At 41.6% G+C, this 22,197-nt stretch overlaps 1 protein-coding gene across 4 annotated transcripts in view; it reads left to right on the top strand.

Moving 5' to 3' along the window:
* HMGXB3 (HMG-box containing 3) overlaps nucleotides 1-22,197 on the top strand; it is a 100,622-nt gene that overhangs the window by 40,524 nt on the left and 37,901 nt on the right. For all 4 annotated transcript variants that reach the window (XM_033927343.1, XM_033927339.1, XM_033927344.1 and 1 more), the window contains exons 8-12: nucleotides 703-1,112; nucleotides 1,380-1,558; nucleotides 3,271-3,368; nucleotides 8,704-8,787; nucleotides 13,959-14,108. In XM_033927343.1, the coding sequence (XP_033783234.1) occupies nucleotides 703-1,112; nucleotides 1,380-1,558; nucleotides 3,271-3,368; nucleotides 8,704-8,787; nucleotides 13,959-14,108 (921 nt within the window). The remainder of the gene's footprint in view (nucleotides 1-702; nucleotides 1,113-1,379; nucleotides 1,559-3,270; nucleotides 3,369-8,703; nucleotides 8,788-13,958; nucleotides 14,109-22,197) is intronic.

The following is a 22,197-nucleotide window of genomic DNA, read 5'->3' as shown; positions in this document are numbered from 1 at the left end:
GTTACAACCCCCCAAACCACCCACAACGCCGCCGCGATCTATATTAAGTAAAGTGGGGGGGCCTCCCCAACAAAACCCCCTGTCGGAGACCCTAAAATCTGTCATTTTCTTCGGTGCGTGCCTCTGTCTTGCGCTCAGTTGTCGGCGCGCGCCTTTGTCTTCCACGGTTTTGTCTATGAACCATATTTTGCAGGAGCTGAATTTAATTTTGAAGTTTCTTTACAGAATAGGTCTTAGCAAGGTGCATGCGCACATCCTAATTGGGGCCAATTAACCACAATAATTGGTTATTTGCTCCTAATTATTGCTAGTTAATGGCTTGTTACTCAATTAAACGCATGCAACTTGAGCACACAATTTTGGGCCTTGTAGAATGCAGGATATAATGTGGCTAGGAGGATCTGACCAAATAGTGAGTGTAAGCATTGTTTTAAATTTTTATCCCAAAAGAGTTAAATTTCTGGCTATTCTGAAAAGGACCCCTGAGGAAAGCACTACGTTTTGGGTCCCTTTCTGCTTACATCATATTCTCTTTGGGATTGTTTATATTTGTTGCTGAATGAACTTTTGGTCATCCAGATCTTTTGTTCCGCTTTGCATTTTTCATTTGATTTTGGCACTGAAATACTTAACATATGTTTCTGAGCATCAGTTGATGCATAATTTCTGTCTTTTTTTTGTGGCGGGGGTTGGACTTTTCAGGAGAAGAAAGAAATGGGGAAAACACAGCAAAGCATAGGTAGCCCTGCAAAAGTGGCAGCAGCTAAAAGACACCAGTCGATCCTGGAGTCAATACCTGTTCAGGAAAATCTTTCCAAATCCAGCCAAGAGAGCACAGAAGCCGTCAGCCAACTTCTAAACACAGTGGCTTTCAGTAAGCAGCTGCAGGAGGCTGAGTGGGAGGAAGTGGTGATCTCTGAAGAGTTTCTGCTTGACAGGGATTTCAAGATGACAGGACAAGATATAGTGGCACAGACAAGCCATGTATTGGTCAGTGACTCTGCAACACGGGAACACATAGTCAGTGAGGCAGGAAAACGGACTCCTGCAGAGGCTACCAGTAGCAAAGAACCACCTCAGCTTCCAGCTACCACCCTCAAGACATCTGTGGGGTAAGTGTGTGTTTTGTACAGAATTAAATGGTTTGTGCTACCTTTAGATTGTTGTATGTTCATAAAAGTGGTACTTATGCATCATAAGTAAAGGGTAATTTACAGGATAAACAGTTAAAGGCCAAGAGCTTTGGAACTTAATAACCCAGAATATAGTTATTTTTCATTAAGTATGTAATATTGCTTTTCCATGTTGAACTCTGTTGACTTGTGGTTTCACATAGAAAGTCTGGCTTTTGTAAATGGGGGTTTTTTTTTGCCATCCAGAATCGACTCTTCTACTCCTGCTGCTCAGAGAGGATCAGAACTGAAGGGCAAGACTAGAACACGGACCTCCTTACTAGCTGCAGCAAGACCCACGAGGGCCATCCTGCCAGCTCCTGCCAGCTCAGCCCAAGAGTCTGGCACAGATCAGGCAGGCAGCAGACAGATCTTCCTTATCAATGGTAATGCCAGGGCAGAAGGGGAGGACTGTGAGAATGTTATGCAGATTCAGACTTGGGTGGAAATTCTATAACTTGGCGCTTCAGTGCCATTCTGTACAGCATCTTAGCACCAAAATGCCATTATCGAATACTAGTGTAAGTCAGCATTGGTAAAGGTAGGCGCTAACAGTTACTCCAAGTCAATGGCATTCAAGTTCATATACCGCATATCTTGCAAGTTTCAAGTTTATAGCTTAATATACCGCTTTAAATACCAAAGCGGTTTACATCGTATAAAATTTTTAAAATCAAGAAAATAAATTGTTAAAAAACGGGGAAAGGATATATAGATTGACAAGACATGGAACACAAGGGAAAGGGGAGGGGTTACAATTCTCAAAATAAAATGAGGCGGTAATGGACAGAACAATATGGTAAAGGCAATACGGTAAACACGGCTGTCCGTGTATGAGGTCTGTTTTCTCCATTTTTTGTGTACATTATTAATTTCTGTCTTGTTTGTTTTATTTTTGATGAGATAGTGTGAATGAGGCTTCTCTGGTAAATCCATTATACAGTACGTTTTTTTAAAATTTGAGTTTGCTATATACGACTGTACCCTGATATTATCCCTATAAGTGTGAACAGATGCTAACCCAGCTTTATAGCTTTATCTTGGATTTTCCACATAAATCTATTTTCACAGCAAAGCAATTTCTGTGATACTATTAAATGATGGTATAAATCAGAGCAGCACTATAGGCCATGGGATTTTCAAGGCAGACTTGCAGGCCCGCTAGTACAAAGAACAAAATACCCACAGGCCTGCCATATGACTGAAAGCTACCCTTCCTAACCCTGACATGTCTAATATTTCAAAGCCCCTCAATAAATGAAACACACTGTATTCCTGAGCTGTTTTGTATAAATGAGAGGGATAGCTGTCTGAGAAAATGGCAAGATTTGTCCAAAAATTAAAATTAGGCTTCTCTTCAGTAAAAAAATAAACATTTGGAAAAATCATTAACTTTTTTTTTTTTATGCCAGAATTTGGAATAAACTTCCACTCCAAGTTAGGTTGTTAACATCCTATCCATGGTTTGACAAAGCTATGAAAATGTATTTCTTTCCAGAAGATAGTCTGGCAGCTTGCTGTTTTTATTACTGTTGTATAGTTATTCTATTATGTAATGTTCCTTCAGATTGTAAGAAGTTTTCTTGATGTTATTCACCTAGCGAGGGAGGTGGTGGAGAAGAAAATGGTGACAGAGTTCAAACAAGCGTGGGTTGAACACAGAGGCTCTCTAATCAGAAAATAATGGGTTTACATTGAAGGAACTAAGGCCAGTACTGGGCAGGCTTGCACGGCCTGTGTTCCTTATGGACATTCAGTTGAGGATGGGCTGGAGAGGGTTTCGATGGCTGGGATGGTTAAGATGGGCTGGAGTGAGCTTGGATGGAGATTCCAGTAGATGGAACCTAAGCACACTATTGAGTAGGGCTCTGGGTTTCTGGCCCAGAAATATCTAAGAAAAAGGATCATTTAAACTAAATTAATTTATGAAGCATGCATGGTTAGGCAGACTGGATGGACCACTCGGGTCTTTATCTGCCGTCATTTACTATGTTATGTTACTATGTATTCTTTAAGTTGTATGTAGTATAGTAAGGAACTAAAGTTGCCTTTCATCTGCTTTATATTGCTGTGTGTTTTTCTTTGCTCATTCTTGCAGATAAGCATTCTCTTGTTGGAGCCTCCGGACTGAAGCCCAGTACACTGAAGCAGCTTGGTCATTCTGTTCAGCAGCCAGTGAGTAGTGAGGAATGCAAGGTGAGTTTCTCCTCCATGCAGATACGAACAGAGTCTATCACCAGCTGCCACTGTCCAACTCTTTCAAGATAGATCATTACTTTTCAGACGCTCCCAGGATCTTTAATATGAGGTTCATATTTAAAGGATTTAGGGATAGATGCACTAAAGCCAGCGATTGTCGCTAAACCTGTTGTCACAGCTTTAGCGACAATCGCTTTACCGACCCGATACACAAAATGACTCACTGTGTGTTTTTCCCCTCAATCACCCATTTTCCGATCCAGCCTTGCAAATGAGCTAAAACCCCATGCAGAGGAACAAAGCGATTGATGCACTAACATCACTTGCTTTTTGCAGCGCGTCTTCTTTTGGATTGTTTAGCTTTTTCACATAGCTAGCAGGGACCCCTGAGGAAGACTTTCTTGTCGAAACACAGACCATGTTGGGTCCAGCATAGAGAATGACACGGGGAAAAAATCTGTCCCCGTCACTGCACCGTCCCCGGCCCATCATCCTCTGCATAGCCCCGTCACCGCCGTTCCCTTCACCGCCCCGTCATCATCACCGCCATCCCTTTCACCGCCCCGTCACCACCAGTGCCACTGCCATCCCATTCACCGCCCAGTCACCGTCCCTGTCTAGCACCCATCTTCTTCCCTCCGCTCCCCCATAGTCTGGCATCTGTCTTCTTCCCTTCCAGCGTCTTCTCCCCACTCTGCCTTCCACATTTCCTTTCAGGGTCTGTTCCTCTCTACCCTCTTTCAATGTCTGTTCTATTCCTTTCCACCACCACCCTTCCCTCCCTCCTTTACCATCTGTTCCTTTCTACCACCCTTCTTTCATATCTTCTATCAGTCCCCCCACCATCACTAGCAGTCTCTCTTCTCCCTTACCATGAGTAAATAGAATTTCTGAAAATTGTATTGCTGAGGCATTATTTCTAGTACGCCTTTTTTTCCAGATGGATAATGACATCAATTTTATAATTCTTACTGTCTGCTCTGATTCCATTCACAATTTGGTTTGTGTTTTGTACCTGAGGATTCCATGAGGCATTTAACCTTTTCCTGTCTCTTCTGTGATTTCAAGTTGATTCCTTCAATAATGGAGTCTCAAGGCAGTAGCAGTTTTCTATTTTGGGCTTTTTTGACATTGTTTAAGGGATTTCTTGTACATTTGGTGCTGGTCTTCTTTGATGAGGTCACTTCAGAATCTATTTCCAAGGAAGAGAAACTTTTTCCCTTTCACCCCTCCTTCCTTGTGTGAGCCGGAACACGCGGTCCCCGCAAGCAAGTAATTTTATATCATTTTCATTCTATTCATTCATAGAAATTAAAGTCTAGATAATGCCAGTCACATAACAAAACATGATTTTACAAAAATAATTCCCTGCACAGTCAAGCCTGCAAGGATTACTAGATGTCTTTCAGCAGCTCCCCTCCCTCCCTCCCCCTTACCTTTGTGGCCAAGTCAAAATGATCTACCAACAATAAAATTTTAAAAACACAAAGCACGCTGTATGCAGAGAAAATGTTAATTATCATTTATATTCCGCGGGTTTTCAAAGAGGTCAAGGCAGATGAATTTATGCAATGTCACCTCAGTAACAACTATACAAAAATAGACAAATATTCCCCCTCCCTTTTTACTAAACTGCGATAGCGGTTTTTAACGCAGGGAGCTGCACTGAATGCCCCACGCTGCTCTCGACGCTCATAGGCTCCCTGCGCTAAAAACCGCTATTGCGTTTTAGTAAAAGGGGGCCATAGTGCAAAATATAGACAGCAGATATAAATTCTCAAAACGGACACATTTTGATCACTAAGTTGAAAATAAAATCATTTTTCCTACCTTTTTGTCTGGTGATTTCATGAGTCTCTGGTCCTTCTTCTGATCCTTCTTCTTCTCCTGCTCCCCCCCTCTTTCTTTCTCTCTCCCCCTGGCTCCCCTCTTTATTTCTGCCTTTCTTTCTCTCTCCCCCTGGCCCCCCTCTTTATTTCTGCCTTTCTTTCTCTCTCCCCCTGGCCTCCTTCTTTATTTCTCTCTCCCCCTAGCCCTCCTCTTTCTTTCTGCCTTTCTTTCTCTCCCCCTTGACCCCCTCTTTATTTCTGCCTTTCTTTCTCTCTCCCTCTGGCCCCCCTCTTTATTTCTGCCTTTCTTTCTCTCTTCCCCTGGCCTCCCTCTTTATTTCTCTCTCCCCCTGGCCCTCCTCTTTCTTTTCTGCCTTTCTTTCTCTCCCTCTTGGCCCCCTCTTTATTTCTGCCTTTCTTTCTCTCTCCCTCTGGCCCCCCTCTTTATTTCTGCCTTTCTTTCTCTCTTCCCCTGGCCTCCCTCTTTATTTCTCTCTCCCCCTGGCCCTCCTCTTTCTTTCTGCCTTTCTTTCTCTCCCTCTTGACCCCCTCTTTATTTCTGCCTTTCTTTCTCTCTCCCCTTGGTCCCCCTCTTTCTTCTGCCTTTCTTTCTCTCTCCCCCTGACCCCTCTTTATTTCTGCCTTTCTTTCTCTCTCCCCCTGCCCCCCCTCTTTATTTTTTCCTTTCTTTCTCTCTCCCCCTAGCCCCCACAAAGCCATCGTGCCAATTTCTCCACTTCCACGATTCTTTCCCTACCCTCACCCCCAAGCCAGCAGCCGATTTCTCCCTGCTCCTTCCCCGATGTCCTGAACTTCATCGGGCAGCAGCAGCATTCACAATTCACTGCTGTTGCTCGCTTCAGGCCTTCCTCTCTGTCGGGTCCTGTCTTCATGAAAACAGGAAGTAGGCAGGACCCGGCAGAGAACAAGGCCTGAAGCTGGCAACAGCAGCGAATTGTAAATGCTGCTGCTGCCCGAAGAAGGTAATGGAGCACCGAGGCAGACCGCTTCTCCCCCCTCCCAGCCGAACCCCTGCTGATCCTCCTATCTCCCCCCCCCGTGAACCTTTCCGACCCTCCCAGCGAGAGCAGCAAACCTCCTTCGTGGCTTTCTCCTCCCTCTGCCGCGTCACTGATGGCGTCATCAGTGATGCGGCAGAGGGAGGAGAAAGCCGACGCTACTGGAGGGAGGTTTGCTGCTTTCGCTGGGAGGGTCGGAAAGGTTCACTTGGGGGGGGAGAGATAGGAGGGTCAGCGGGGGTTCGGCTGGGAGGGGGAGAAGCGGTCTGCCTCGATGCTCCAAGGCCTGGCGCCATTACCTTTTTCGCCCTCCCCCTTGGTACGCTACTGCTCTCCAGCTCTCCTTAGTTTGCCGGTTTTCTTTTTCGGCGACCGGCACGCTTTCAAAGAGCCGCGCACGCACGACTGCTCAAAGTTCAATATTCTGCTCTGCTGCAACTTCCTGTTTCCTGTTGGGTCAGAGCAGAAGATTGAATACTGAGCAGCCGCGCGTGCGCGGCTCTTTTGAAAGCATTCCGGTTGCCGAAAAAGAAAGCCGGCAAACTAAGGTGAGGTGGAGAGAGGAAGCTGGTTAAACGATCGAGCCGGTGTGCGGATGGGCGGGTGGGGGCTGCGGGGACCGCACGATCCTTTATGCCTCACTGCGGTGACAAGACCATTCACCGCTCCACGGGGCGGTGATGGCCTTGTCCCCGTCCCCGCAGAGGCTGCTAATTTTCATTCCCCATTTTTGGCGGGTTACCCGCGGCTAAACCGCCACCGTGTCATTCTCTAGTCCAGCACTCTCAGCGGACTAGGTCCTTAAGGTTTTTATGTGGATTGCTATGTTGATTTTCTAATAAAGTCCATATCAGGAACATCGTCTCTCCACAGTGTTTCTTTGGTTTCTCTTATGCAACCCCCCCAGGGGTTTTAGATATTGGAACCCCATTAGAAAATCATGTAGGACTCTCATATGACACCATACTATTTGGCACTGCAATGAGAACTCAGAGTCCGATCTCAGCAAATAATAATAAGCTGCTATTAATATTGACAGGAGTCGCCATGCAACAAATAACTCAAAACTGGAAGGACTACACCAAATTAAATTATACATTCTGGTGGAACTCTGTCTGTCATATCTATAAAATGGAAAAAGTAATAGCATTACAACATGGGAATCTTCATAATTTCATGAAAATTTGGCAACCATTGACAAATTATTCTACTGATTAGATTTCTTAGCACATTTATAATAGGTATAATGAGAGGGACTTATATAATTTTTGGATTTACTATTTATGATATGATATATAGAATGTAATTACAAATGTTATGAAATAATTAATTATATTATATGTGAATTAATTGATGTAAGAATATAAAATTAATAAATAAATTATCACAATAATGATTATATTAGAATGGGGAGGGGAAGGGAATGTATATTATATGGTTTTAAGTATTGAAAAAATGGGAGGGATATATGTTATCTGATAATTGTAATCACAATTTTTCATGCATTATTTGAAGTTTATATGTACAATTAAAATATTGTAAGAATGAAAAATTTATAAATAAAATATTAAAAAAAAAAAAAGACTATTGCAATGCCTTATTTAAGGGAATGGCGCAAAAGGAAATCAGGCGGCTGCAGATCATCCAGAATGCTTCCATTAAACTTATTATGAAAGCAAAGAAGTTTGATCATGTAACCCCTTTCCTTCATAAAGCTCATTGGCTTCCTGTGGCTCATCGTATTCTATATAAGTTATGTTTGCTTACTTTCAAATCTCTTACATTTAAAACACCAGCTTATATTTATAAAGCACTGATACCGTATAATTCTTCTAGATTATTGAGATCAAATGACCAACATTTATTGGTCATTCCCTCTCTGAAAATTATCAATACTCAATCTATCTTTACTATTACGGCGCCTCAGACATGGAATTCACTCCCAATGTATTTAAGAGAGGAAAAGAATTTGGAAAAATTTAAGAGCAAACTCAAGAGTTTTCTTTTTAAAGATGCATTCAATATTTAATTGAATTGCTTATTGCTTTTCTGTTTATTTTTAAACCTTTTAATCAGTTTTGTCTTTCCCTTCCTGCTGTTCTTAACCCTTAATTATTTACTCCTATATTAATTAGATTGTATTTCTTTCCTTGCCTTGCCTAGTGTTTTATTATGCTTGAAAATGTGTTTTTTTTATCATGTTTAGTAGATTTAGTCCCTTTGTTAGTTATGTATGTTTCTTTTAATTATGTATTTTTACTGACTTGTACATCGCTTAGAATTCAGAATAGGCGATTAATCAAATTACATAATAAACTTGAAAAAGAATAAATGAACTGAAAAAATGTATAAATACTATCAACTTTTCAATAAAATAACTGCTTTCTTTTGAGGAGATGCAGAATTTTTACTGTAAGATCCTTCTGTACCATGCACCTTAACATCTGGAACCCAAAAGTTCTGACTCTTTCATATAACTTGCAGATTCAAAACGTATCTCGGCCTCAGCTGAAGGTATTGGACATGAAACCTGATGTCTTCCCCCCCTTTAAGTATAGCTGCACTTTGGTAAGAACCACTTATGCTTCAATTTGATGCACCCTTTGTAATACCAGTTAGTGGATTGTGATCTAAAAGGTCTTTTTCTACACATTTCCTGCTGAGCACAATGAAATCGATGTGTTGTCCCAAGAGAAACTTCAAGAGATATAGTGAACATGTGGGAGTGTGTGGCATAGTGATTAGAGCTACAGCCTCAATACCCTGAGGCTGTGGGTTCAAATCCCATTCTGCTCCTTGTGACCCTGGGCTAGTCACTTAATCCACCCAAATAATTTGCAGGTACAGAAAGAATAATCAATTCACCAAAAAATACCTTTCTTGTGTCATAAAACTTTCAAACATTTTTTCAAAAAATATCTTTTATGTACTCCTGGTTTGTATCATTTACTGCTGTCTTGTTATATTGATCTTAGCAAAGGAGGAAAAGCCTCAGATCCCCATATGCTTATAAGCGCAAAGCTGAAAAAAGCATGCTAGATAGGGAGATAACTTCATGGGCTGAAAACCCTCCTGCTCGAGCAAAACTTGTAAACCTCATAGTTCTTCAAACACTGCTTCACTATGCTTTCAAACTCTGTGAGAGGTCAAAAAAGAATCAGTCACTTATCTTTGCTCGAGTCACTGTGCTGTTGGTACTGTACGTTGTTAGTACTGTGTCCCCCACTGCCGATGGTAGGTAGCTGGGCGTTTCGCCTGTAGACTTCGAAAGTGCGTGGGACTCCTCACCTTAAAAAACAAAACCAAACCACAATCGTTAAGTCAGCCAGCGTGTTATGCAAGGCAAAACACTTCCTCGTTACACCAGGATAACAAAACTTACTATTGGCGCTACGATTTAACGCTCAACTCGTAAGGCAAAGATGGCTGAAGTTGTGAACAGCGTTTATTACTTGCAGTGTCATGACGTCATCGTTGACGTATTGTTACAGCGGCGGGAAGGCAAGCCGGTTTTGAATTCCAGTGAGAAAGTCGCACGCATGCATTGCACTTAATCTCCCATTGCCCCCAGGCACATTAGATAAAGTATGAGCCCACTGGGACAAATAGGGAAAAATGCTTGAATGTAAGTGGTAAATAAATAAATAAATAACTCAGTTGTACTGGAGACAAACCAGAATAGTTTTGTTCACCCTCTGCTGCATTAGATTGTGGGACAATTTTCAGAGTTTTGAGGTGGCTCGCCAGATGCCTACCAGCTTTGTTTCAAAAGGAAACTAACTCCCTTTGAAGTACAGAGGTGCATGTGGACTTTGCATCTGAATATACTTTCCCTCCCCTAACATTAACTATCTTAACTAAAGTGATTTGGTGGGGGAGGGGGGAGAACAGTGGGGGCAGCAGGCACAGTTTCAGAAGACTGTTATGATCATTGTAAACAGTGTGTAGAAAGCTTTCAAAATTGTCTTCTGTATGGTTGAGAGCAAGTGTTTAAATACGGGATGCCCTCCAATGCACACAATGGAAATAAAGCTTAAGGCAGTTAGTATTTGGCAGCAACGCCACTGTATAAATGTAATGCTACCCATATGAAAAGATTGACGTCAAAAATGAGGATAGAGGAGGAAATGAAAACAGATGGTAGAAAAGAGATGGTAGATAGAAATCATGGAAAGAATGTTAATTGGTGACAGAGGAAAGCGGAAACCAGAGAATGAGATTAACATGATTATTGTTTATTTAGATTTATTAATTGCCTTTTTTCATGATGAGATTCACCCAAGGTGGTTTACAATACACTGAATAGGAAGCAGGTATTCTTAAATATTTTCCATATTTGTCCTGACAGGCTGGCACTCTAACTATGATACCTACCCCCTATTCTACTAAACTGCGCTAGCAGTTTTAGCGCGGGGAGCCGTGCTGAATGGCCTCCCGATGCTCATAGAGTTCTTGGAGACGGGAGCAGTGTGGGCCATTTAGCGCGGCTCCCTGCGCTAAAACCGCTAGCGCAGTTTAGTAGAAGAGGGGGGGGGTTAGTGTAATGGAGGGGTTAGGTGAATTGCCCAAAGTCACAAGGAGCAGGCTAGGATTGAACTCGCAACCTCTGAGGCAGCAGTTCTAACCAAGAGGCCACTCCTAAAAAAAAAATGAAATGGCCAGACAATAACGTTAAAAAAGAAAAAGGAATTTTACTTTGTTTAGTGGCTGAGATATGTCAGTTGTTGGAATTTGACTGTTGATATTACGCATAATATGGGGCAAATCCATCTCTGTTGCTCTGGCTATTGCATTGTACACATTCTGGCTTCTTGGGGGGGTTTTCAGTATTTGTAATCTACATATTTCTTTAGCTTGTAGTCACTTAGGGCTCCTTTTACTAAGCTACGATAGCGGTTTTAGTGCGCGCTAAATTGCCGCGTGCACTAGATGCTAACGCCAGCATTGAGCCGGCGTTACTTCTAGTCGCGTAGCGCAGGTTTAGTGCACGCTAAAATTCTGCGCGTGCTAAAACGCTGTCGCAGCTTAGTAAAAGGAGCCCTTATTCTGTACTTGATGAGGGTCTTATGTTCTGCATGTGTGACAGACGCCAGATATTCTGTTTGGCATGAAAGTTTCTATTTAATGGTTTGTAGTAATCTGGGTGGGCAAACTGGATGGGTCTTTCCATCATTTTCTATGGAGTTAAATAGGGGAGGGTTATTAGGGTGGGCAGACTAGATGGGCCGCGGCCCTTATCTGCCGTCTTTTTCTATGTTTCTATGTTTTATGGCTTTAGTTTTTCCAGAAGGTGTATTATAGGGCACACTGCGATTTTTTACAATGCTGCCTTTTCCTATTCAGATCTTTGTTGTACAAAGTTTGGATATAAATGCTCTTAACCCTTTCAGGACCATAAGGATCGTAGGCCAATTTTTGTGGTTTTGACGACATTTTTATGGTAAAAAGGGCTTGCAGATGCCAAAAAATTGATTTTTTTTTGTGAAATATCATTATTTTTATTTAAAAAATCACACTTCTGGCTTATGGACAGTGTGGCAAGTGAATCTTCTCGTCAATCTGGCAACGACGCTAATGAATGAATGTCGGAACCAGTTTGTTTACATAAAGGCAGTATCCTATGGAATCCGTACATATCAAATTTAGAACTGTAGACTATCCCAATCAAAATTTATAGGATTTTAAAGTTATGGGACAAATATGTCCCTTGGTCCTGAAAGGGCTACGGGATGGTAAATTTGATTTATGGGTCCAGATTGACTTTTTTTGTATGGTTTTGTTTTATTCCACAATATACTGGTACTAACAGGTTTATTTGGTGTCACTGAGACAATACAAGTATAAAAAACATGTTTAGGGTGAATTTTAAGGAGATCTTAATTCTGCTCCGCACCCAGTGTTGGGGGTGGGGATTTCTGTATCTCCAGAATACACTTTCAAAAAGACAAGACTAGAACCATAAGAGTTTATCATGCTTTCTTGGGGCAACTGCTCCCTTACCTGGGCACTAAGGAGATCTCTCCCCCCTGTTTGGGTATTTGAGGTGGGGGGGGGGGGTATGGGATCATGGTCTCCACCTTTAGTTTTAGGCAGCATATTGCCTTGAACCATCCCTGAATTACATAATCTAGTTTTGTAAGCAACAAAACCTTTGGAACAAATAAGGATATAGCAGTGACAAAATGTGCAATTATAAAAACCTTGCCCATGTTGACGTCCTCAAATCTAGCCATACTGTAGGGTTATGACTTTTATTGCTAATTAGTGACACTGCCCCATCCATCACAACTAAGTTGTCCTTTAAGAACATGTTTTATTTTGTCTGAGTGAAAGCCATGGAGCACAGTTATATTTTGAAATGACCATAAATACAGGCAGTCCCTGGGTTAAGAACAAGTTACGTTTTTAAAGCTGTTCTTAAGTTGGAATTGTATGTAACTCAGAACTTGTAGATTTTAAGATTCACCCTCTACTCCCAGCTGACAAAAGGGCCAACTGTTCCAACCAGTGTTCCCTCTAAGTTTTTCAACCTTTTTATACCTGTGGACCGGCAGAAATAAAACAATTATTTTGTGGACCAGCAAGCGACTAGGACTAAAATTTAAAAACCCTGTTTCTGCACCATCTCCGTGAGCTCGGTCACCTCAGTAACTATAGAAAGATAGACAAATATAGTGCAAAATATAGACAGCAGATATAAATTCTCAAAACTGACACGTTTTGATCACTAAACTGAAAATAAAATCATTTTTCCTACCTTTGCTGTCTGGTGATTTCATGAGTCTCTGGTTGCGTTTCCTTCTGTCTGTGTATCCTTTCTTTCATTTCTTTCTTTCTGCACTCAAGCCCAAGAATTGTCCCTTTCTATTCCATCCCTCTTTCCTTCCTATGTCCTTAGTGTCCCTGGTGCCTCCTTCCCATGTTCTTAGTGCCCCAGTGCCTTCTTCCCATGTCCTTAGTGCCCCTTCCTGTCTTTAGTGCCCCCAGTGCCTCCTTCCCATGTTCTTAGTGCCCCTTCCTGTCTTTAGTGACCCCAGTGCCTCCTTCCTATGTCCCTCTCACTGCCTTCCACACTTTATCCCACCCCCACCCCAGAAGCCAGCCTGCCTGTCTACCTCTCTCCCTCCCTCTCTGGCCAAAGCCAGCCTGCTTGCCTGCCTACCTCCTTCCCTCCCTGCCGCGCAAAAAAAAAAAAAAAGCCTCCCTCTTTCCTTTCCCAGGGTCGGCTGCTATCTTACCGCCCTGCTGCTGCTGCTAAAGCTAACAGGAAGTCTTCTTTCCGGTATCAATTCTGATGTCGGAGAGGACGTTCTGGGGCAGCCAGGCAGCGATTGGCTGGCCCAGAACCGTCCTCTCCGACGTCAGAATTGATGTCGGAAAGAAGACTTCCTGTTGGCTTTAGCAGCAGCAGCAATCTTGCCGGCCCTGCGCGGACTGGCAGAAATTTCCTGTGGACCGGCACCGGTCCATGGACCGGCGGTTGAAGAATAGTGCTCTAAGGTACAGCATGCACAACCACACACTGTTCTTAATGTGGCCATGCATCATTCCTGAATCTGCTATAGGAGAAGTGTACGAGTCTATGCCCCACTGAATCAAATGAAGCTATGACCGTGTTCTTAAGTATGAGTCGTATTTAAGTCAGGTGTCTGTAACTTGGGGACTCCTGAATATACATTTGTGTGTGGGTGGGTGTTTATATCTTCTTCCTGTAATTTGAGTCTTCCTCTCTCCTACAGAACCTAGGCTTGGCAACCTCAAGAGGCCGAGGGAAGTGCAAGAATCCTTCATGTAGCTATGTATATACGAACAGACACAAGCCACGAGTCTGTCCCATTTGTGGTTACAACCTTGTCAAAGAGAGAGAGGAGAAAATAACTCAATCTCTTGTGAGTTCTTTTCTTTTATTTATATAATTAAGTTTTTATCCTCCTGCCATTCAGTCTAAAATGCCACGAACCTTCATTTACCAGGGATATCTCTTCTGTTAAAACCTCCTCCTCAGTTTCTGCAATAACAATCCTTGACTAAGGCATTCAAATCTCGTCTCCCTCAGAAACCAGTCTGGCTGCAATTAGTCAGATCCTTAGATATCATGGTTGTCCTCCATGGAGCATGAGCTTGGCATAGCATTTACTCCTGTTGAATGAGATTCTATGGAAAAAACAATAACTAAAATTGCAATTCCTTTAAATATGAAAGAAAATAATGTCAAGATTATATGCCATTGGTATTTGACCCCAGATCAACTTAGTCACTGTTACTCTCAAGCTGACTCAGCCTGTTGGCCTTAGGACATATTTGGTGGACGTGTCTGAAGAGGAGAACTTTCTGGAAGAGTATTCAGTTTCAGATCCTTTGGACGACTGGACTTGAGGGGGGTTTATTTGGGGGTGGGGGATCTTGGGATCTTTTTGCTTAATAGGGAAATTTCAGGGTTCCAAATTGCTTTGATTAGACATTTGTTAAATGTTGCCATGCTGACATTAGTGGTAGCCTGGAAAACTCTGGGAGTGCTGCCTTTGCTGAAGTGATGGACCAAATTTCATTATGTTTATAAGATGGAAAAATGAACTGCTATTAGACATAAAACTGTTGGATCCTGGGGGAAAATCGTCACTGCTGTGGTGGGGTAGAGTTGGAAGGAATGCAAATAAAAATAGGGCAGAATACACAGGTGGTTGTAAATGAAAGCTTTAGGGCTCCTTTAAAGAAGGTGCGCTAGCGGTTTTATCGCACGCACCGGATTAGCGTGCGCTAGCTGAAAATCTACCGCCTGCTCAAAAGGAGGCGGTAGCGGCTAGCGCGCGGGGCAATTTAGCGCGCACTATTCCGCGTGTTAAGCCCCTAGCGCACCTTCGTTAAACGAGCCCTTAGTGTAGAAACGCAGTGGAGCAACAATAAACTGCTGGTCCAAAGAAGAGAAAAATGTGGAGCAATAAATTGCACAAATTGCAAGACTTGGGCCCCCTTTTATCAAGCTGCGTTAGGGTTTTTTTTTTATATCGCGAGTCGCGGTAAAAGCTCCGAGGCTCATAGAATTTCTAGTGCAGTGACCCGCGATTAAAAAAAACCCCCTAACGCATCTTGATAAAAGGGGGCCTTGATGATGATATGTGATATTTGTGAAGGTTTTTTATTTGGGGGGGGGGGTGTTTGGAAATAAAGAATTTGTGGAAAATGTTTTCTTCCTTTCTCATTGTGTTCATGCTTTAAAAATTTATGAAGCTGACTAGTTATTTGTATATATTGGATTTGTAAGATTTTTTTGCTAATATTATACAATAAAACTTAATATTTTTTTATTGAAACCACTAAATTTTCTTTTGTGGAGGAAATATCTATTGGCTTGGTAAGGTGCTTCTAAATGGCCCATCCTTTTGGTTATAACAACTGCTATTTGTTATTTATTTTTCCTGCTAGACAGTATTAAAATGTTACTAAATTATGGCTAAGTCATTCTTGGGTTTTCTGTTATGCTTTCCTGGTAAAGTTTAAAGATGTGATTTATTATGAATTGTGTTGACTTCTAATGTTTTTTGCTTGAAGGTATGAAAATCTTATTTAAATATTTGCTCTTCCAGACATACCATAAACTATTTTAATTACCATCCTAGTTGAAATCATGTGCTAAGTACGCTATGTGCTAAGAAATTTTGAACAAATTAGCACAATAAAGCGAACAACTGTACAATTTTGAACTGATGCAAGATTTACCTAAGGCATAAGACCTCAAGGCCTGTATTTGCACCAAGAAACTATGGGGTCCTTTTACTAAGGCACGCTAGCCGTTTTGGCTCGCGCTAAATGCTAACGCTTCCATTGTAGTCTATGGATGCGTTAGCGTTTAGTGCGCGCTAAAATGGCTAGAATGCCTTAGTAAAAGTGTCAACTAAAGGCTGTGCAAACACAGGTTTGAGATTTTAGCTTAAGTCTGAAATTTGACTTCCAGCATGAGTGGCAAATCTTAGAGAACATCAGCAAAAAGGATTAAGTGTATATACCAAGCTCTACGAAAAGGTCTATAAAATCCTGAGTAGAGTGGAATGGGTAGACGTGATGGCTTGTTTACTCTTTCCAAAAGTGCAAGGACTAGGGGGGCATGCAATTAAGTTGCTTGAGTACCTGATTGTTAAACCGCTTAGATAACCTTGATAGGCGGTATATAAAAACCTAATAAACTTGAAAAGTAGTGCTACCCGATTTGCTGATTCAAATCAATTCACCAACTCACTTCAGTGAATTGATTTGAATCGATTCATTTTCTAAAAAAATTGGACTCATCAATTCAATGAGTCCTGAGTCTCCTGACATACGTCCCGGTCTCCTAAAGCGGCAGTGACAGTGGCCAGCGGGCAGAGGTAGTGTGGTGAACAGGATGCTCCTGGCCTGTCCGGCCGGGGCCTTCCCTCTGCTGCATCACTGATAACATCATTGATAACACTGTAGAGGGAAGCCTCTGCCAGTTGGCCATTGCCACCATTGCTGCTACTTTAGGAGGCCTGAAAAGGGGGGGGGGGGCAGTCAGAGGTGCTGCACAAGGGAATAGAGGGATGGAAAGCTGCACAGGGGGATGGGAGGCAGAGATGAAAAGCTGCTGCATAGAAAGATGGGAGGGAGGGATGGAAAGCTTCTGCAGATTGGGGAGAGAGGAGGAAGGAAGAATTGTTGGATATGGGATGGAGGAGGTGAAGGGAGAGATAAAACAAGAGGTGGAAAGGGGTGAGGGAGAAATCCTGCATTTAGTGGAGGGGAGGGAGACATGCATGGAGAAGAGAGAGAGAGAAAAATGTTGGACATAGGGTGGAGGGCAGAGAGAGCTGGTGCTTGGGGAGAGAAAGAAATATTGCACATGATAATGGAAGGTAGGAAGGGAGAGATGCTGCATAGAAGGGAATAGAAAGGTTTGACCAGGGCACAAGGCAGGGAGAGAGAGAGATTTGGTAGGCAGTAGGAAAGAAACAGAAATGTTGAATATGACAGTGGAAGGGAAGGTACAGAGATGGAAGAAGAAAATATCAAATGGGCAGGAGACCCTGGTGAGCAAGTTAACAGAAGACAAACAGAAACCAGGGCCTGGGACCAACATGATTTGAATATTAAAATGACCAGACAACAAAAGGAGAACAAATAATTGTATTTTCTATTTTGTGTTTACAGTATATCAGATTTGAAATGTGTTTCCTGCCAGAGCTGGTGTTACAGCAAGCGTGAGCTATGACCTAACAGAGACGAAAAGTCTGTTTTTGTTTTGTTTACACCACAGCACCGGCATGGGGTTGGAGAGTGCAAAGGGGGGTAGGATGGGTGGCTAAAAATTAAACCCCCCAGGCCGTTTGAAAAATAAATCACCCGATTGGGTGGGAAAAATGAATCTTAATTGGAAAAATCAATTCAATAGGCCAAATCGAATCAAAAAATTTTTCTCTGAATTGGGCAGCACTGTTGCCAAGTAGTACATTTAGAACAAATTGGAGAAAATATTTCTTCATTCAATATGTAATTAAATTCTAAAATTTGTTGCTAGAGAATGTGGTAAAGGCAGCACAGTATGGTTTTAAAAACATTTGGCAAGTTCCTAAAAGAAAAAGCCATTATTAAGATTGACTGGAGACAATCCACAGCTTATCTTTAGGATAAGCAGCATAAAATCTGTTTTTCTTTTTTGGAACTTGGCCTAGTATTTGTAACCCGAATTGACCACTGTTGGGATACTAGACTTGATGGACCTTCGGCCTGTCCCAGTACAGCAATGCTTATGTACTTGAGGGTTGAAAAATTAGGATTCTTCAGTATGGAAAAGAGATGAGTGAGGTAAAGGGACATAGCAGCAAAGTTGATGGATCGTCGTATCTGTGGATTTTTAGAAAATTTCAAAATGAAAGTGCATGCGTAGTTTGGACTTTGAAAAAGTCCTAAGAAAAATTACCTGCGCAATTTTGAACTTCTTGATTTGACTGTAACATATGTTGAGTATGTAATGTAACTTAGTCGTTCTTCAGGGATAATCGAATGTTTTACGAGACATCCTGGACATCCTTAAATGCTGTGAGTTAACACAATGTAAAAGCAGGTATAAGTGCCAAAAAGGTATATAGTGACCATATAACCACTTCAGAGACAAAGTAAAGACCCACACACACTCCCTCAGTGTTCACTGACCCCGTCACCCCCCCACAAACATTAGAATAAAATAGCACATACCTGTCTCCAGAACATCAGCACCTGGAATAGGAAAGCCTAATAGAACTGCTCACAGGTATCTTAAATAGCCTGAGGGGTAGGCTAGTGAACCATAGAGAGGAAGACCCGGGCCCATAAGCCACTCTAACTACTACATTTATGGTGGAACATGTGTGCCCCCCCAAAAAAAAAGCCCTCCCCAACCCTACTCTACTGCCGTATAGGTGCCACTGCAGCCATAAGAGCAATTGGGGTTGTAGGCAGGTGGGAATAGTAGATTTGGGGGTGTTTGGGGGGACTCATCACAACCTATAAGGCAATTCTGGTGAGATGTTTATCTGGCACCCTTTTTGTGAAGTTCACAGCAGTACTCTGTAAAGTTCCCCACTGTTCTGGTGCCAGATTGGCCCCTCCCACATCCAAATGGTCTTGTTCTGGGCATTTGGGACTTGGACAAATTTTTGGTTGAAAATGTGGTATAAAGATAGATGTCTTGGCAGTCTGGACGAAGAGTAGCCTGGATGTCCAGATAAAACGATTTTCAGAAAAAAAATATTCTAGATGTATTTTTCGAAAGTGGGCATTTTCCCACTGTCGACTTTGAGGGTCTAGTGCCATACGCCCAAATTGGACGTAGACATATGTTTTGATTATGCCCTTCTATGTGTATATATGTAGGACAATTGATTTGGTATAAACATGTGCATGGATGATCAGTGTGGCAGTAACATAAATAGGATGATTATGGCATAATCATGCCGATATTAATAACTCTTTATTGTAACACCACCACCACAGAGCTTCGTGTATTTCAGTAGAGTTCACCTCGCAGAAGCTCTTTGTAACTCTGTATGGTAACTAATCTACAGAAGCTCATGTACCTTAACACCTTTGCAAAAGCCCAAGTAAACCGCTCTGAATTGACTCCCCAGCCACTAATTAGTGATATAGAAACTCTCAATAAACATAAACGCAAAAATTCTGCCTAAGCACTGTTCTATAAATACACATTTAGGGCTTATTTTACTAAGGTGCGCTAGCGTTTTTAGCACATGCATGAAATTACCGCGCTTCTAGAATAACACCAGCTCAATGCTGGCGTTAAGGTCTAGCGTTAAGGCCCTAACACACCTTAGTAAAAGGAGTCTTTACTGTACCTATATAATACATATGTAGAACGGGGGCATCCACATGGGTTGGGTGCGGGGCACATTTACGCACATACAGACACCAATATTAACATTTGCTCTTGACTTTGTCAGTTTGCTTGGTTACATCTTCCATATTTTAATTGCTCCTAATCATCACCATTGAAGAAAGTTTTCCTGTGCGGTTTTGACTCCCAACTTTCAAAGTAAAAAAACCCAAGGCAAAAAAATCCCCCCCCCTTTTTTTTTTTAATTTTTTTACAAAACCGTGATAGAGGTTTCTACCCCAGCCTGGTGCACTAAATGCTCTGGCGTTCAGGAATTTCATTTCATTTTACTATACCTCCTTTAATAACCAGATATCAGGACGATTTACAGTATATATCAGTAAAACAAGGAAAAATGAAATGGAACTCAGTCAACCAAACAGAAAGAAAACAGAGAAAGAAATGCAACAGAGGGACCAGGATCATGCAGGTGATGTGAATCTGCCACATCCCAGTCCAGCCATGTTGGGAGAAATCCTGAATTAGAACCAGAGGCACTCAGTTTAATTAAGTATTTAAGTCAGAGGCAATATAATGTCAATAACTATAATATGCAAGTTGATAAACCATGCATATATATACCTCACTCACTTCTAAAAATTCAAAAACCATACGATCCTCAGCGAGGCCACCTCCCCACTCAATACATTTTCATAGTGGGCAGCTTTACACCTCAAATTGTTATTGGATCCTTAATTTTTTAGTTTTCCCAGTTTATATATAAAGTTTGTTTCCGTTTTACTTTTTTAAATAGTTCATTTCTTAAATATTTTATAAATATCGACTAAAAACATTTTACTTAGTTTAACTTCTGGTCACAGTTCACAACTGACATGTTTCACCCATGTGTTTTACTTTGGTTTTATCAAGGCTATCACTCCCTCATAACTCACACTCCATTCTGAACAGACCCTTTTCTTTTCCAGAGATCCTGAAGCATGAGGAGACCCTTGTCCTGATGCAGATCAGTGAAACATAGCTATGTCAGCACTTCTCTTCTTGAATGTTCACAGATTATTCTTTAGCACTCTCCAGACCGGTAGAGTGCTAAAGGTAGAATTCTATGAGCATTTAGCACTCTGGGCCACAGTAGAAACCTACACCGCAGCTTAGTAAAAGGGGGTATAGTTTTTCTGCTATTACCCTATCCTCCCTGAGCACTCCTTTTGCTCCATGATCATCCAGCAGTTCATCTAACTTGTTTGTGGGCTTTTTGCTTCACATGTACTTCAAAACATTTTTAACATTAGACAGATTTAAGAGCAAGTTAAAAAGCTTTCTGTTTAAAGACGCATTTGATAGCTAGAAAGCCTGACTAGGAGCCTCAATTGAATCTTATTTCATAACTTTTTTGAAGCACATTGCTCTCTCCCTTCCTATTGTTTTTTTTCCCATACGTGTCTTACTTACTATCAACAACTTCCCAATTTGAGGGGTGGTAGATTCAAAGGCAATGTTAGGAAATTCTACTTTACGGAGAGGGTAGTGGATGCCTGGAATGCGCTCCCGAGAGAAGTGGTGGAGAGTAAAACTGTGACTGAGTTCAAAGAAGCGTGGGATGAACACAAAGGATCTAGAATCAGAAAATAAGATTAAATATTGAACTAAGGCCAGTACTGGGCAGACTTGCACAGCCAGTGTCTGTATATGGCCGTTTGGTGGAGGATGGGCTGGGGAGGGCTTCAATGGCTGGGAGGGTGTAGATGGGTTGGAGTAAGTCTTAACAGAGATTTCAGCAGTTGGAACCCAAGCACAGTACAGGGTAAAGCTTTGGATTCTTGCCCAGAAATAGCTAAGAAGAAAAAATTAAAAAATTTAAATTGAATCAGGTTGGGCAGACTGGATGGACCATTTGAGTCTTTATCTGCCGTCATCTACTATGTTATCCTCTCCTTTTGTTTCAATATGTTTTTGTTAGGTTAGTTCTAAGTGTTTGTTCTGTTTCTCCCTAAAATTTTGTAATTTTATTGATTTCTACATCGCTTAGAATTTTTGAATAAGCGATTAATCAAATTTATAATAAACTTGAAACTTGGCTCTATAACAAGCTTCTTTTCAAAATATTGGCCTACATCATTACTTTTATTTAATCTAAGATGCTAGTGCTTTGTGCTTATCTCTCTTTTCTATATTGGAGTCTGCTTTCTATTTTTCCAAAAATGTGATTTGAGCTTTTGCTGCAACTTGCACCTCACCATTAACGGATAAAAGGGATGGGAATTGATAGACTACTTTTTCTGTGTGGATACAATCAAAGAAGTTTACATATCTTAAACAGGTACTTATTTTGTACCTGGGGCAATGAAGTGTTAAGCGACTTGCCCAGAGTTACAAGTTGCTGCAGTAGGAATCGAACTCACAACCTCATGGTGCTGAGGCATCTGCTCTAACCACTAAGCCACTCCTCCACTGGCCATCATTTAGCCTTCTTTCGACCTTTTTGGATGCTTGGAATATATTTTATCTAAGCTTCTAATATGGCCTTTTAAAATAATGTGAATGCCTCATACAGAATTTTAACCCTAGCAATTGCTCCTTTTTTTTTGTGTGTGTTTTATAAATCTTTATTCATTTTCTTATGTTACAACAAGTGTTTCAAA

The sequence above is a fragment of the Geotrypetes seraphini genome, chromosome 18 (assembly GCF_902459505.1).
Source record: "Geotrypetes seraphini chromosome 18, aGeoSer1.1, whole genome shotgun sequence".
NCBI classification, from domain to species: domain Eukaryota; kingdom Metazoa; phylum Chordata; class Amphibia; order Gymnophiona; family Dermophiidae; genus Geotrypetes; species Geotrypetes seraphini.
The sequence above is the reverse complement of the archived record's forward strand: the minus strand, read 5'-3'. Positions and strand labels throughout refer to the sequence as shown.